Genomic DNA, 12,450 nt, shown 5'->3' on the forward strand with positions numbered 1-12,450 from the left:
ACTCATTTGAATAGAGTCACTGAATCTAGTCCACACTCAAGGGAGGGGAATTAGGCTTATCTTTTTTTTTTTTAACATTTATTCATTTTTGAGAGATAGAAACAGAGCCTGAGTGGGGGAGGTTGCAGAGAGAGAGGAAGACACAGAATCTGGAAGCAGGCTCCAGGCTCTGAGCTGTCAGCACAGAGCCCTGCGTGGGGCTCAAACCCATGGACCGCGAGATCATGACCTGAGCTGACGTCAGGCGCTTAACTGACTGAGCCACCTAGGCACCTCAGACTTCATCTTTTGAAGGAGTACCAGAGAATTTTGTTGAGGTATTTTGAAATCACTAGGGGAGGAGAAGGGGGGAACAACTAGGTGAATAGGGGCAGGGCTTGAAGGTAGATTTTCACTATATTCATTTTTATACTCCTTCAACTATGTATTTGATTAAACAAATAATTACGTTTCTTTAAAAAAAACATTTTAAGCTATTTGGGAAAGAAGTGCTATGGAAATAAAAGGAAAAAAAAATAGTTGAACAGGATGTGGAGAAATTGGTTGAGGTGAAATTGACCTTTGCCCAGAAAGATAGGAAAAAGGGAGGGTCTACTTTGTGTTCACCTTTCTCTCTCCTCACCCCACATTTAGCATTCTCACTTTCTAGGGTTTGGGGTGATGATGGTGTGCAGCCAGTAGGAGTTTTGGATGATGGGTTTGTAGAGGCGGGAGAACTCTGTAGCCAGAAACGTTCGACGGGACAGTTTTACTGTGAGCGTTTATCATTTATCACAGCTCAAGTCCTGTTACAACAATATATTTCTCCTATCTGAATATTCTGTAGCCATAACCTGTGGCCACTGTTGATTTTAAATAATATTGGATGGCATACAATGCCATTTCTGGATGTTTTATTTGTAAGCTCCATCCTTCTGGCCCTCCAAACTCCCCCTCAGGTTTGACATCTACGCTATAACATAACTTGCACAAACTGTCAAGAACGCCAAGAGGATTTCACCTAGTAATTAAATTCGGGGAGATTTAATTTGTACAAGGACGTCGCATGAAACCCAACAGGTTTATTGTCTCTATAAAAAGATCGTTAAGGTCAAGTGCACTGACGCGTACAGCACTAACAGTACTCACAGCGCCCTGGTCACTTTACAAGTCAGGAGGCGAGGAAAAAGTTCTACAAACAAAACTATTCAATTTGGTCTAACTTCTCTTTAATACATGCGGTAAATACTAAAAGTCCATTTTCAAGCTATTTAAATGCAGTTACTCCTTCGGAAGGGTTAGGGAGTGTGGGCAGAGAGAGCGCGCTCTCTCTTCGCTCTATCAGCAGCGGGCAAAGTCCTTCCTGTGTCTCTTGGGGACCCCGGATTCCAAGCGGGGTCCCTTCCCCGACCCCCCTCCGCCCTTTCCCCGGCCGAGGCCAACTCCGAGGATGGCGGTGTCTGCCGTGGTAAGTGCACAGCTTGAGGCTGAGCGGGGTCCAGCCTCGCTAGGCCACGACTCTCCCGATTCGTGGCGGGGGCCTCGCCAAGTCTCTGGCGCCAGGCCCGGTTTCCCCAGGAGCGAAGGGGGAGGCGGACGGAGGGAGGACACGTCACGGGTCTCCGGAGGAGGGGGATGGCGGGCCCGGCGGCCAAGGGACGCCTAGCAGAGGGCGAGAGCCAGAGGAGACCCGAGGGCCCAGCAGGGGGTCATCGTGGGCGGATCCCCGCCCTCGTCCCCCGCCGCCCGGTCCCTGCCCGACGCTTCCGGCGCCCTCCGGGCCCGCCCCGCGCCGGCTGTGCCACATCCTCCGGTGACGTCAGTCGGCGCCGCCATATTGGGAAGGCGCAGCCGCCGCCGCCGCCGCCGCCACCTCCGCCTCCACCTAGGATCTCGGGCTGCCTTGGGGCCTGCGGACGCCGGAAGGAAGAGCCCCTCTCTAGGTCCGCCGACGCCCGGCCCGCCCGTTTCTTCCCGGCCCGTCTCCCCATGACTGCCCCCGGCACAGCTGTCGACGGACGTCGCCCCAGCGCCGGGATTTAACACGGAAGCCCGGGTCGGGGGCCGCGGGGGAAGGAGGAGGGAGACCCGGTAGGTCCCGCGTCCCTCTCGGCCCAGCACGGCGTCTCGGCGGGAGCCATGACCTCGCTGACCCAGCGCAGCTCCGGCCTGGTGCAGCGGCGCACGGAGGCCTCCCGCAACGCCGCCGACAAGGAGCGGGTGGCGGGCGGCGGCGGCGGCAGCGGCGAGGACGACGCGCAGAGCCGCCGCGACGAGCAGGACGACGACGACAAGGGCGACTCCAAGGAAACGCGGCTGACCCTGATGGAGGAGGTGCTCCTGCTGGGCCTCAAGGACCGAGAGGTGCGGGCGCGGCGGGCAGGGCGGGGGCGGCCGGAGGCTGGCGGCCGGCGCGGGGCCCGGGCACAGGGGGAACCCGGCCTCCGGCTCCGCGCGTCTGCCCTCCGAGTTCCTGAGCTGAGCGCCCAGCTGGCCCGGTGCTTCCAGATCCTCCCCGCACAGATTGCTTGGATTTTCCCTTCCTCCTTACACAGTCACTCCTTTGGTTTTGACTCCTTGGCGGTCTGTATGTCTTCCTCCCTTTTTCCGCCTTTTTAACCCGTGTAGACCCCAGGGTACAGCCCCACCTGGAGACTGCACGTTAGAGTGAAACACCTGGAACCACCAGCGCCCCGAACTCTCATGGGTTTTGCAGGTTTTAGGACCTGGGAGGGCTCCACGGATCTGCTTTTTGGGAGATTAAAAAACAAAACAAAACTTAAGGTGTACTGTTTGGAATTTTGAAAAATTTCGGTGAAATGGTAATGGAGGCAAAAGTTGTTTTACATCCAGTAAAGTTAAAAGTCCAACAAAATTCTCATGACACCTTCTGGAAAATGACTTCCTAGGTAACCTTGCTTTGGGTAAGAGATTACTTTTAGTATCATTTTTATATTTTATCAGTTGACTAGTCTGCAAGAAAGTCTTGCTATCTTAAGGAAGGGCTTTTTCGTGGCGTGCTGGAAGGTTAGGTTTGTGATTCAAGGCCTTAGGTGGGTTAAAGTTGCTGTGGATATATTTGTGTGTTGTGATTTTGAAAGATTATTTTCATCTCCTGTATACTCCCCTCCTAGGTTCTATCATTAACATTTTCCTAGATTTGCTTCATCACATATCCATTTATCTACAAAAAAACCATTTTTAGAGACCAGCCGGTCAGCCAGATGAATGGATATTCTATAAATCACGTATGGTGAGGTGGTTTCAGAAGCTTGTTTGATCTCAGCGTGGAAACTACAAACAGCACATTTTGAGAGTCAGATACAGAAATATCCAAGTTTTGTTTTGATTTTTAATAAAGTGTTCCCTAGTCACAAAGGTGGGCAAAAAATCCTTATAAAACAATTTGGTCTTAGTTCACGGAAACTTACCAGATATTTTATATTTTATATGCCAGAGTTTTATATGGATTGTGACCTCCTAATATTTAGTTTTTTAATGAATTAAAGTTTACTTCTATAGAGATGTCTAGAGTATTTGCTATATCTTGGTTTCCCATTTTTAGGTTTTAATAAGGATCACTTGAAAAAAGGTTCCCCTGGGTGTGAAAGGGACTCAGTATGTTTATTAATTACTGAGTTATAATGGAAACAGACTGATGTGAAATTCTTTTTTGTTCTTTGGAAGAACAAGCTACAGGTCTTCCTCAATTTATGATGGGGTTATGTTCTGATAACCTCATCGTAAATTGAATATTGAAAATGCATTTAATACACCTGACCTACCAAACATCGTCACCTAGCCTACCTTCATCGTGCTCAGGACACTTACGTTAGCCTATAGTTGAGCAGACTCACCTGTCACAAAGCGTTTTTATAATGTGTTGAATATCTCGTGTAATTTGTTGGATGCTGTACTGGGAGTGAAAAACAATGGTTTTAAGTGCATCAGGTGTTTACCCTTGTCATGTGGCTGTGCCTAGCAAATCGTATGTGTATACATATTGTTAGCCCAGGAAAAGATCAAAATTCGAATTATTTTTGTGCAGTCATAAAGTTGAAAAATTGTTAAGTTGGGGATGGTCTGTAGATGCACAGTGTTCTAGAAATGTGATTTTAGAAAGTATTCAACTTGCCTTTTTAGGCTGCACAATTTAGAATTTTGGTAGTAAACATTTTTCTTTGTCTTTTTCCTTTAGAACTAAAGTAACGTTTTAGAAAATACAAAAAAAAAAACAAAAAAAAAAAAAAAAAAGAAGGAAACAAGTCCTCCATATTCCTGAGTGAACATTCTGGTTTATGTCGTTTGTGATAGTTTTCTGTATGGCTATGTCCTGTGCATAAAACTAAAACTTAAAAAAACCAAAAACCAAAACCCCAACTAAAACCAAAACTAGCTTTTGGATTTGAGTCACTCCCAAGTGAGAGCTTATGGTGAAAAAGTACCTTTTTCCCCCCAAAGTATGTGTTACTGAAAAAGTTTAAGCTAAAGCACATTGATTTGCTTTTTTTTGGTGCTTGGTTGTCATGAAGATAATTTAAAGAATTTGTTGAAGCTTAATGGTACTTAAAAAATGTAGACAATTTAAATTTCTTTGGTGGCAGGTAATTGAAACCATATGTTGTGCTTAGGAGTCACTGTACCTTGCCATGTCATGGCTAAGGTCCAGACTCAGCTAATTCTGAGCATTTCTTGCTGATTTCAACAATCACCTAGAGAAATTTTTTTATTTTCCCCTTTTGCAGGCAAGCCCAGGGAGTTGAAGTAGAGGTGAGTGGGTTTGGGATTTGGCATTGCTTTAGATATAGGTTTTAGGGATTAATCTATATAACTTCTCTTTTACATCTTTACAGTACTAATAATGGACCTGTCACCTCCTCCATTCATAAGTTTGGGAGATTTTCCCCTCATGTCTTCAACTTGTATCAGTCTTTAAAGTGGGGGCAGGAATTACTCTTACCTAGAGCCTAGGCATTTATGCTTGTTAATACTAGATTTTGACATTAACAAGTTTCAAGCTTTAGGCATAATATATAGCTTAATAAATTTACTGCTTTAGCTTAGTATTCATCTTTGTTACGTTTGGGTACTTGTGAGATATGAAAACCTACATTTTAAGGTCCTTAACGATAGATACGTTATATATGCACATGTGTGAACTATTGTATTTGAATTCCAAATAATTGAGAAAAAATGTAAAGAAATTGTAAGATGGTGAAATTAGCCTTAGGCTTTTAAAACAGACATTATGGCTTTTTAAAAATATTTTTGTTCAATAAGAAGTATACAGGAAAGTGTGCTGAAGTGTGGTAAATTTTCACAAACTGAACATAGCTGTTAAACCAGCACCCAGATCAAGAAACAGAACATGACCACTCTCCAGAAGCCCCACTTGATGCCTTTCCAGTAATTGCTTAGTCCTTAAGGGTAGCAACTAGCTTGACTTTGGAATTCAGCATAGAATAATTTTGTCCATTTTTGTACTTCCGTTTGCAGCTTTTGTTTTGCATTGTGACATTTATCTGTATTGTGTGAGGTTGTCATTTGTTCATTTTCTTTGAATTTTCAACTTCTAACACATTTGTAATTTACAGTATTTAAACAGTTACATTGACTTACATCCTGTATCTAGTGTTCCTCTTAGGAGTCCTCCCTTTATTGAACAGAAGGCTCAGCTTGCCAATAAGCAGATGGTCTGGCCTTGGTTTACCTATCAGGAGTGACTCTAAAGTCATTGTGAGGGATTTTTTTTTCCTTTTTTTAAATTTAGGTATGCATTTTACACTTTTTACCAATGATTTTCCTTTGTGGCTCTTCCATGAAGCTGCTTGGGCCCTCTGGGGATTGCGGTGCTCAGTCTGGATGGAGCATCAGTGATTTATTTATTGAAATAAATCTTCAGAGACCGCAGTAAGAATGGCAGATAGGTTTAAACTTGAACTCAGCTTCCAAATTCGCAAGATTTTCTATAATCTTCTCCTTTGAGGGGGAAGGGCAGTAAATGAGCCAGATACTTTCCTTTCCCCGACTATTTGGTTTTTCCACTGATGTTTCCAAGAGTCAGTTTTCAGAACGTCTCAATTACCTCAAATACTTGGTATCGTTTATTTTTTTGCATTTTATTTCTTCTCTCAGGACATCATTGTATTTATTTACTTATATTTATTAAAAAATTTTAATTCAAGTATAGTTGTATTAGTTTCAGGTGTAACAGTGATTTGACAATTCTGAACATTTCAAAATACTCACTTTGGTAAGTATGGTCACCATCTGTCAACATACAAAGTTATTACCATATTTTTGACTAATTCTTATCCTGTATTTTCTATTCCCTTGACTTATTTTATAACTGGAAGCTTGTAATTCTAAGTCTCTTCCCCCTATTTCACCCATCCCTCTATCATCTGCCCCCTGGCAACCACCATTTTGTTCTCTGTGTTTATGAGTGTTTTTGTTGTTTGTTTTGTTGTCAGATACTTTTTTAAGTTTATTTATTTTGAGAGAGAGGAAGAGAGAGCACGACAGAGGGAGGGAGAGAGAATCCCAAGCAGGCTCCATGCTGTTGGCACAGAGCCCTTAGGACTTGATCCCAGGAACCACGAAATCATGACCTGAGCCAAAATCAAGAGTTGGATGCTTAACCGACTGAGCCACCCAGGAACCCCTATTGTCAGATAGCTTTTTAAAAAAAAATTTTTTTTTTTTTTTAATTTTTTTTTCAATGTTTATTATTTATTTTTGGGACAGAGAGAGACAGAGCATGAACGGGGAAGGGGCAGAGAGAGAGGGAGACACAGAATCGGAAACAGGCTCCAGGCTCTGAGCCATCAGCCCAGAGCCCGACGCGGGGCTCGAACTCACAGACCGCGAGATCGTGACCTGGCTGAAGTCGGACGCTTAACCGACTGCGCCACCCAGGCGCCCCCAAAATTTTTTTTTTTAATGTTTATTTATTTTTGAGAGAGAGAGTATGAACTGGGGAGGGGCAGAGAGAGAGGGAGACATAATCTGAAGCTGCTTCAGGCCCTGAGTTGTCTGTCCACACAGAGCCTGATGTGGGGCTTGAACTCACAAACCATGAGATCATGACCTGAGCTGAAGTCGGACACTTAGCTGACAGTCACCCAGGTGCCCCTTGTCAGATACTTTTAAATATTTTTGTTTGTGGCAGATCTTAGTGCTTTGAGGTTGGATGTAACTATTTTAAATGGCCAGGTGTAATTTAGAGTGTGTCTGTGGAATAGAAGTGGAAAGAGGTATTGTAGTTCTTCTCTGAGACATATCTTTTGTTTTACATATATTATTTAAGCCCTTGGGCCTCAAAATTCTCCTTTAAAATGGAGAGAGAAATAATTCTCTTCCATGGTTCTGATTGGGCTGTTTTGGATGTTTATTGTTTTACTCTCCACCATGCTGAATCCTGTCTATCTGTCCCCCCCCCCCCCATCCTTTTATTGGGGTTCCCCCATTGTGTGTAGCCCCTGGAGGCCCTGTTGAAGCATTTACCCTCCCCTTTTGTGATGCAGTCACACTGCCTTATCCAGTCAGGTATTTTCTTCCAGGGCTTTGGATCTTGAGAGTGAAACAGGCTGTGGTATTTTGGAGACCTGTCAAGGTTAGTGCCAGCGCTTGGATCAGAATGTTTTCTGACATGGTTCTTTGATCTTCTTTCTCCCTAACCCATTGGTACTGTCTTTTCTCTCCTGGTTTTTAAGACACTTTTCCCCTAGTGGTATTTTTTTTTTTTTTTAAGTTTATTTATTTATTTTGAGAGGGAGAGAGAGAATTGCAAGCAGGCTTCATGCTCAGCACAGGGCCCAACATGGGGCTCAATCCCATGAACTGTGAGATCATGACCTGAGCTGAAATCAGGAGTCTGACACGTAACCAACTGGGCCACTCAGACACCCCTGTTTGTTTTTGTTTGTTTGTTTTTAAAAGTAAACTCTACCCTCAGCGTGGGGCTTGAACTCACATTCCCAAGATCAAGAGTTACCTGCTCTACCCATTGAGCCAGCCAGGTGCTTTCAATTTTGTAATTTTAAAGATCCTTTCATGAAAGTCCTTGTTAAGGGGGGCTTGGCTGCCATGTGCTAAGATTTTAGTAACTTAGTGTATACTAAAGGCTTCTGAGCTTTGGAATTTTGTGATTCCTTTACTAATAATATTCATTTCATATTTTCAAAAGATTGAATCTTCATTTTTTTCAGGTGTATTTAAGAGTAGGTACACAGTGAAAGACACATAGGATCTCAAAAATTAGTTTTTGGAGTTCATCGAACCATTTTTACCTTTTAAACAAGAGTTTGTACTGAAATCATTTTCAGTGCTTTGGGGTTCTTTCACAGTGTGGCCAATATATTCACTGATATTACAAGCCATACTAATAATTTGATATATCTTAATTTTAACCATCTGACTGTCCCTGTGTGGATCATTTGAGATTATGTTTTAGAATTATACTTTGAAATCATTTTGATCAAAGTTTGACACATTTGATATTTAAAGAAGTAAACTGTTATAGTGTCAGCTTATGTGTAAGTCTCAAAAACCTAAATCATGCTTTTCCTGTTATGTCATGTTACATTTTTGGCCCAACACTCCTCTGTGTCCAAGCAAACTTTCCCTACTTTCTATCAGCATAATTTTTCTGCTGTTAATCAGAGTAAATGGTATCATTCCAAGTTGCTGTAGTCTTTCTTTAGGTCATTCTGTTTTCATGTGAGTCTCCTTTTAAAGCAACACAAAGATTGTGCTTGTCCTGTGTGTCTTCCATTTAATAAGCATAGTGACAAGTGCCAAAGTGGGCCATCTGGTTTCATTTTGAAATTGATATCTGTGGCTTTAGGTTTCTCTAATCAAAGCTTGAAAGATTGCTACCTGTTTCAGTAGCATGTACAGTATTATAATGCAGTCTAGCAAATATTGAGGTTTTAGGTATTATGGGAACATATAGAAAATAGTCTGCTTTCAGGCACCTGGGTGAAGATACCGTGAGATCATGACCTGAGCCGACATAATGAGTCAGATGCTTCATGGACTGAGCCACCCAGGCTCCCCTCTAGAATTTTTTGATAGTGAATATCTTGCCTGGCATATACTACCACTTAAGTATTTATTAAATAAATCATGTTTTTTTGATGAGGGTAATGTCCTCTCTAAGGGAGTGAAAATTGTTTCTGGGGTTGGTGGTGAAAAGTCCTTACTCTTTTTATGTATAAGCATAAATGTACATCTGTCCTGTAAACAGGTGGTGTATCCATCTTAGATTTTTTTTTTTCTTTTTTTAGTATTTGAGAGAGAGGCTCAAAAGCAGGAGAGGGGCGGGGGGGGGGGGGAGGGGAGAGAGAGAGAGAGCGAAAATCCCAAGCAGGCTCCTTGCTGTCAGTGCAGAGCCTGACTTGGGGCTCGATCTCACGAGCTGTGAGATCATGACCTGAGCTGAAATCAAGAGTCAGATGCTTAACTGACAGAGCCACCCAGGCACCCCCATTTTATTAAATTTAATGGGGCGAGGGTAGTTAGGGAAAAATAAGTCTGAAAAAGCTTCTTTAGGGAGCAATAATGAAAAAAACTTGAGAAACACTGAAATGAGTCAATATTGAAAATACCAAATTTATGCCCTTTACTGAGGTTTAGAAACCTTTTTCTCTGATTGGAATTAAAAAAAAATTTTTTTTAACATTTATATATTTTTGAGAGCGAGACAGAGCGTGAACAGGGGAGGGCAGAGAGAGAGAGAGAGGGAGACACAGAATCCGAAGCAGGCTCCAGGCTTCGAAACTGTCAGCACAGAGCCCAATGCAGGGCTCGAACTTGCAAACTGCCAAGATCATGACCTGAGCCGAAGTCAGGCATCCAACCGACTGAGCCACCCAGGTGCCCCTGGAATTTTTATTGTAATAGATTTTGGCTTCTAGTTCAGTAGTGGGAGGAACAGTTTTAACATACCAAACTGTAAGAGGTTGTGAGTAAAATTTTAAGATCAAAGTTATTCTTGTTGGTTGATGATGTGTAGGTAAAGTTTTGTGTTCTCCCAGTATTGTCTGGGAAGGGCTGGAAATTAAAGGACTGCATATAAATTGCTGATGGTTATTTTTACTCTGGTTTTATTTTCAATTTTTTTTTAAATTTTTGTTTTTTTTTAACGTTTATTTATTTTTGAGACAGAGAGACAGAGCATGAACGGGGGAGGGTCAGAGAGAGGGAGACACAGAATCTGAAACAGGCTCCAGGCTCTGAGCTGTCAGCACAGAGCCTGACGCGGGGCTTGAACTCACGGACTGCGAGATCATGACCTGAGCCAAAGTCGGCCGCTTAACCGACTGAGCCACCCAGGCGCCCCTCAATTTTGTTTTTTTAAACACTACTGTTAAAGTTTTATGCTATGTTAACAAAATAAGCTCAAAATAACATATAGAATTGAACTTTAAAAAAAACTGAACTTTCAATTCATGCACTGAATTGAGCTTGTCACATTTAATTTTTGGATCTATATTATCTAAAATGGAATCTGGTTTAGTGTCCATATGTTTAGTTCAATCCAATTATTGAACACGTTCTGTATGTCCATCTCTTTCCTTCGTGGTTGGGTTTCAAAGAAAAATTTCTTACCCTCAAGAAGCATCCAGTCTGTGTAGAAGACATGTGCAAATGATTTCAATAAAAGAGATTGCAGACTTCAATGGTAGTACATGTTAAGTGTAGTATGGACATACTGGGGATACCTTGGATCAGCAGCTGAAAGACTGTGCCATGCTCTAGACTCCCAGCCTTGCCTTTGAGTAGTTAGAAAAACTAGGATAAATGATTTGAATTCTTAGAACCTCAGTTTTTCCCTGGGCAGAATGGGCCTACATTTGTGGGCTGTCCCATAATCTCTAGATTGTAGGGCTCCAGTGAGCTGGCATATATGCAGGGTCTTTGAAAACTGCAAAGTGCTGAACAAATGAGTAATGGCCTAGCCTCAAGAAGTTACAGTTTATAGTGGTACTGATAAGTATTTAATATTTTCACAATTTTTGTTTCTTGGCCCTCTTATACTTTATCTACTGGGCTTAGTAGAACATTCCTCTTCTAACCCCGGTGGTCACCATTTCTTCCCACTTTCCATAGTCCTACCCCCTGTTTTTTATACCCTCCCCCCTTTAGGAGGCAGGGGGTCCTTTCTACCTGAGTTCAAGGCCAGGATCTTCTCTTAGGGTGTTAGGGCTAGGTCCTCTGGAGAAGGCTTTGGCACACAATCCTTTCTTTTTTTTATCTTCATTGAAAAATTTTTTCTTATTTTCTTCCTGTCTTAATGTACTGTTCGCTTTTTCCTCACTATAGGTTCTTTGGCTGCCAAGCCAGAGCCCTGTGGGGTTTGAGAGTGGGGAAAGGTGGGAACGCCAATTTCCAAAGTTGCACTAAATTATGAAATTGTACTTTGTGCAAGTCTTTTTGTTAAATGAGCCTAGGGGGGCGCCTGGGTGGCTCAGTCGGTTAAGCAGCCGACTTCGGCTCGGGTTACGATCTCGCGGTCCGTGAGTTCAAGCCCCGCATCCGGCTCTGTGCTGACGGCTTGGAGCCCGGAGCCTGTTTCAGATTCTGTGTCTCCCTCTCTCTCTGACCCTCCCCCGTTCATGCTCTGTCTCTCTCTGTCTCAAAAATAAATAAACGTTTAAAAATAAATAAATAAATAAATAAGTAAGTGAGCCTAGGAATAAAAGTAGCAAGGAAAGTCCCTAGTCTTCACAAGTTTATATAGTCTAGTGGTGGAGAGGCAGGACATGGGAGAATTCAAATAACGGTGTAAATTAGCACTATCCTAAGTGCCACTTGGATAGTGGATACCATACATTTTTCATTCAGAGGAAGTAGCAAATAGGTTGAGGCTGGCCAGGAGGGTCAGGAGCAGAGGGGAGTTGAGATGGGCATTATTCCCCTAGAATGGAATAGCATTCCATTCTAGGAGAGGTGGGGGAGCTGCGGCTTATAACAGAATCTCCCAGGGGATTCTGTCCACAGAGTCGGTTGAAGCTGACTGGAAATTGGTTTTGGGGTTAACTTTCATTTGATTGTCACAAATAATCTTTTAAGATGGCATCTCAGCCAGTCCCGCCCCATGCATCTATAAAATTTTAAGTTAGAAAATTGTTTTAATATACATTGTAATTTTCTTAAAATATTTGCAGTGTTTAGAAATTATTGCCTATAAATGTGAACTTAAAGTAATCTGCCCATCCATCATCTCCCGTTCTCAAATAATTGAGGATCTTTTATGATCTGGGCAGGGTCCTGACTGCTGGACTAGAAACATTAAGATGGCTCTAGTCCACCTACTGCTGGACTAGAAACATTAAGATAGTCTCCACAGTCTTAATTGTGAGTGGTAGGCCTCAAAGAGTAAAAGGAAAGCTGTAGGTTCTTTATTCTTAATTTTTTTTTCTTGTGGTAAAATATTCGTAACATAAAATTTACGATTTCAGCCAT

General features: G+C 42.6%; 1 protein-coding gene across 1 annotated transcript in view; it reads left to right on the top strand.

Annotated features, from left to right (window-relative positions):
• Positions 1 to 1,821: 1,821 nt before the first annotated feature.
• GOLPH3 (golgi phosphoprotein 3) overlaps positions 1,822 to 12,450 on the top strand; it is a 50,595-nt gene continuing 39,966 nt past the window's right edge. Inside the window, exon 1 of the mRNA XM_047866737.1 lies at positions 1,822 to 2,343. Coding sequence (XP_047722693.1) covers positions 2,119 to 2,343 — 225 coding nt within the window. The 5' untranslated portion in view covers positions 1,822 to 2,118. The remainder of the gene's footprint in view (positions 2,344 to 12,450) is intronic.

This window comes from Prionailurus viverrinus, chromosome A1 (assembly GCF_022837055.1).
Source record: "Prionailurus viverrinus isolate Anna chromosome A1, UM_Priviv_1.0, whole genome shotgun sequence".
Taxonomy (NCBI): Eukaryota; Metazoa; Chordata; class Mammalia; order Carnivora; family Felidae; genus Prionailurus; species Prionailurus viverrinus.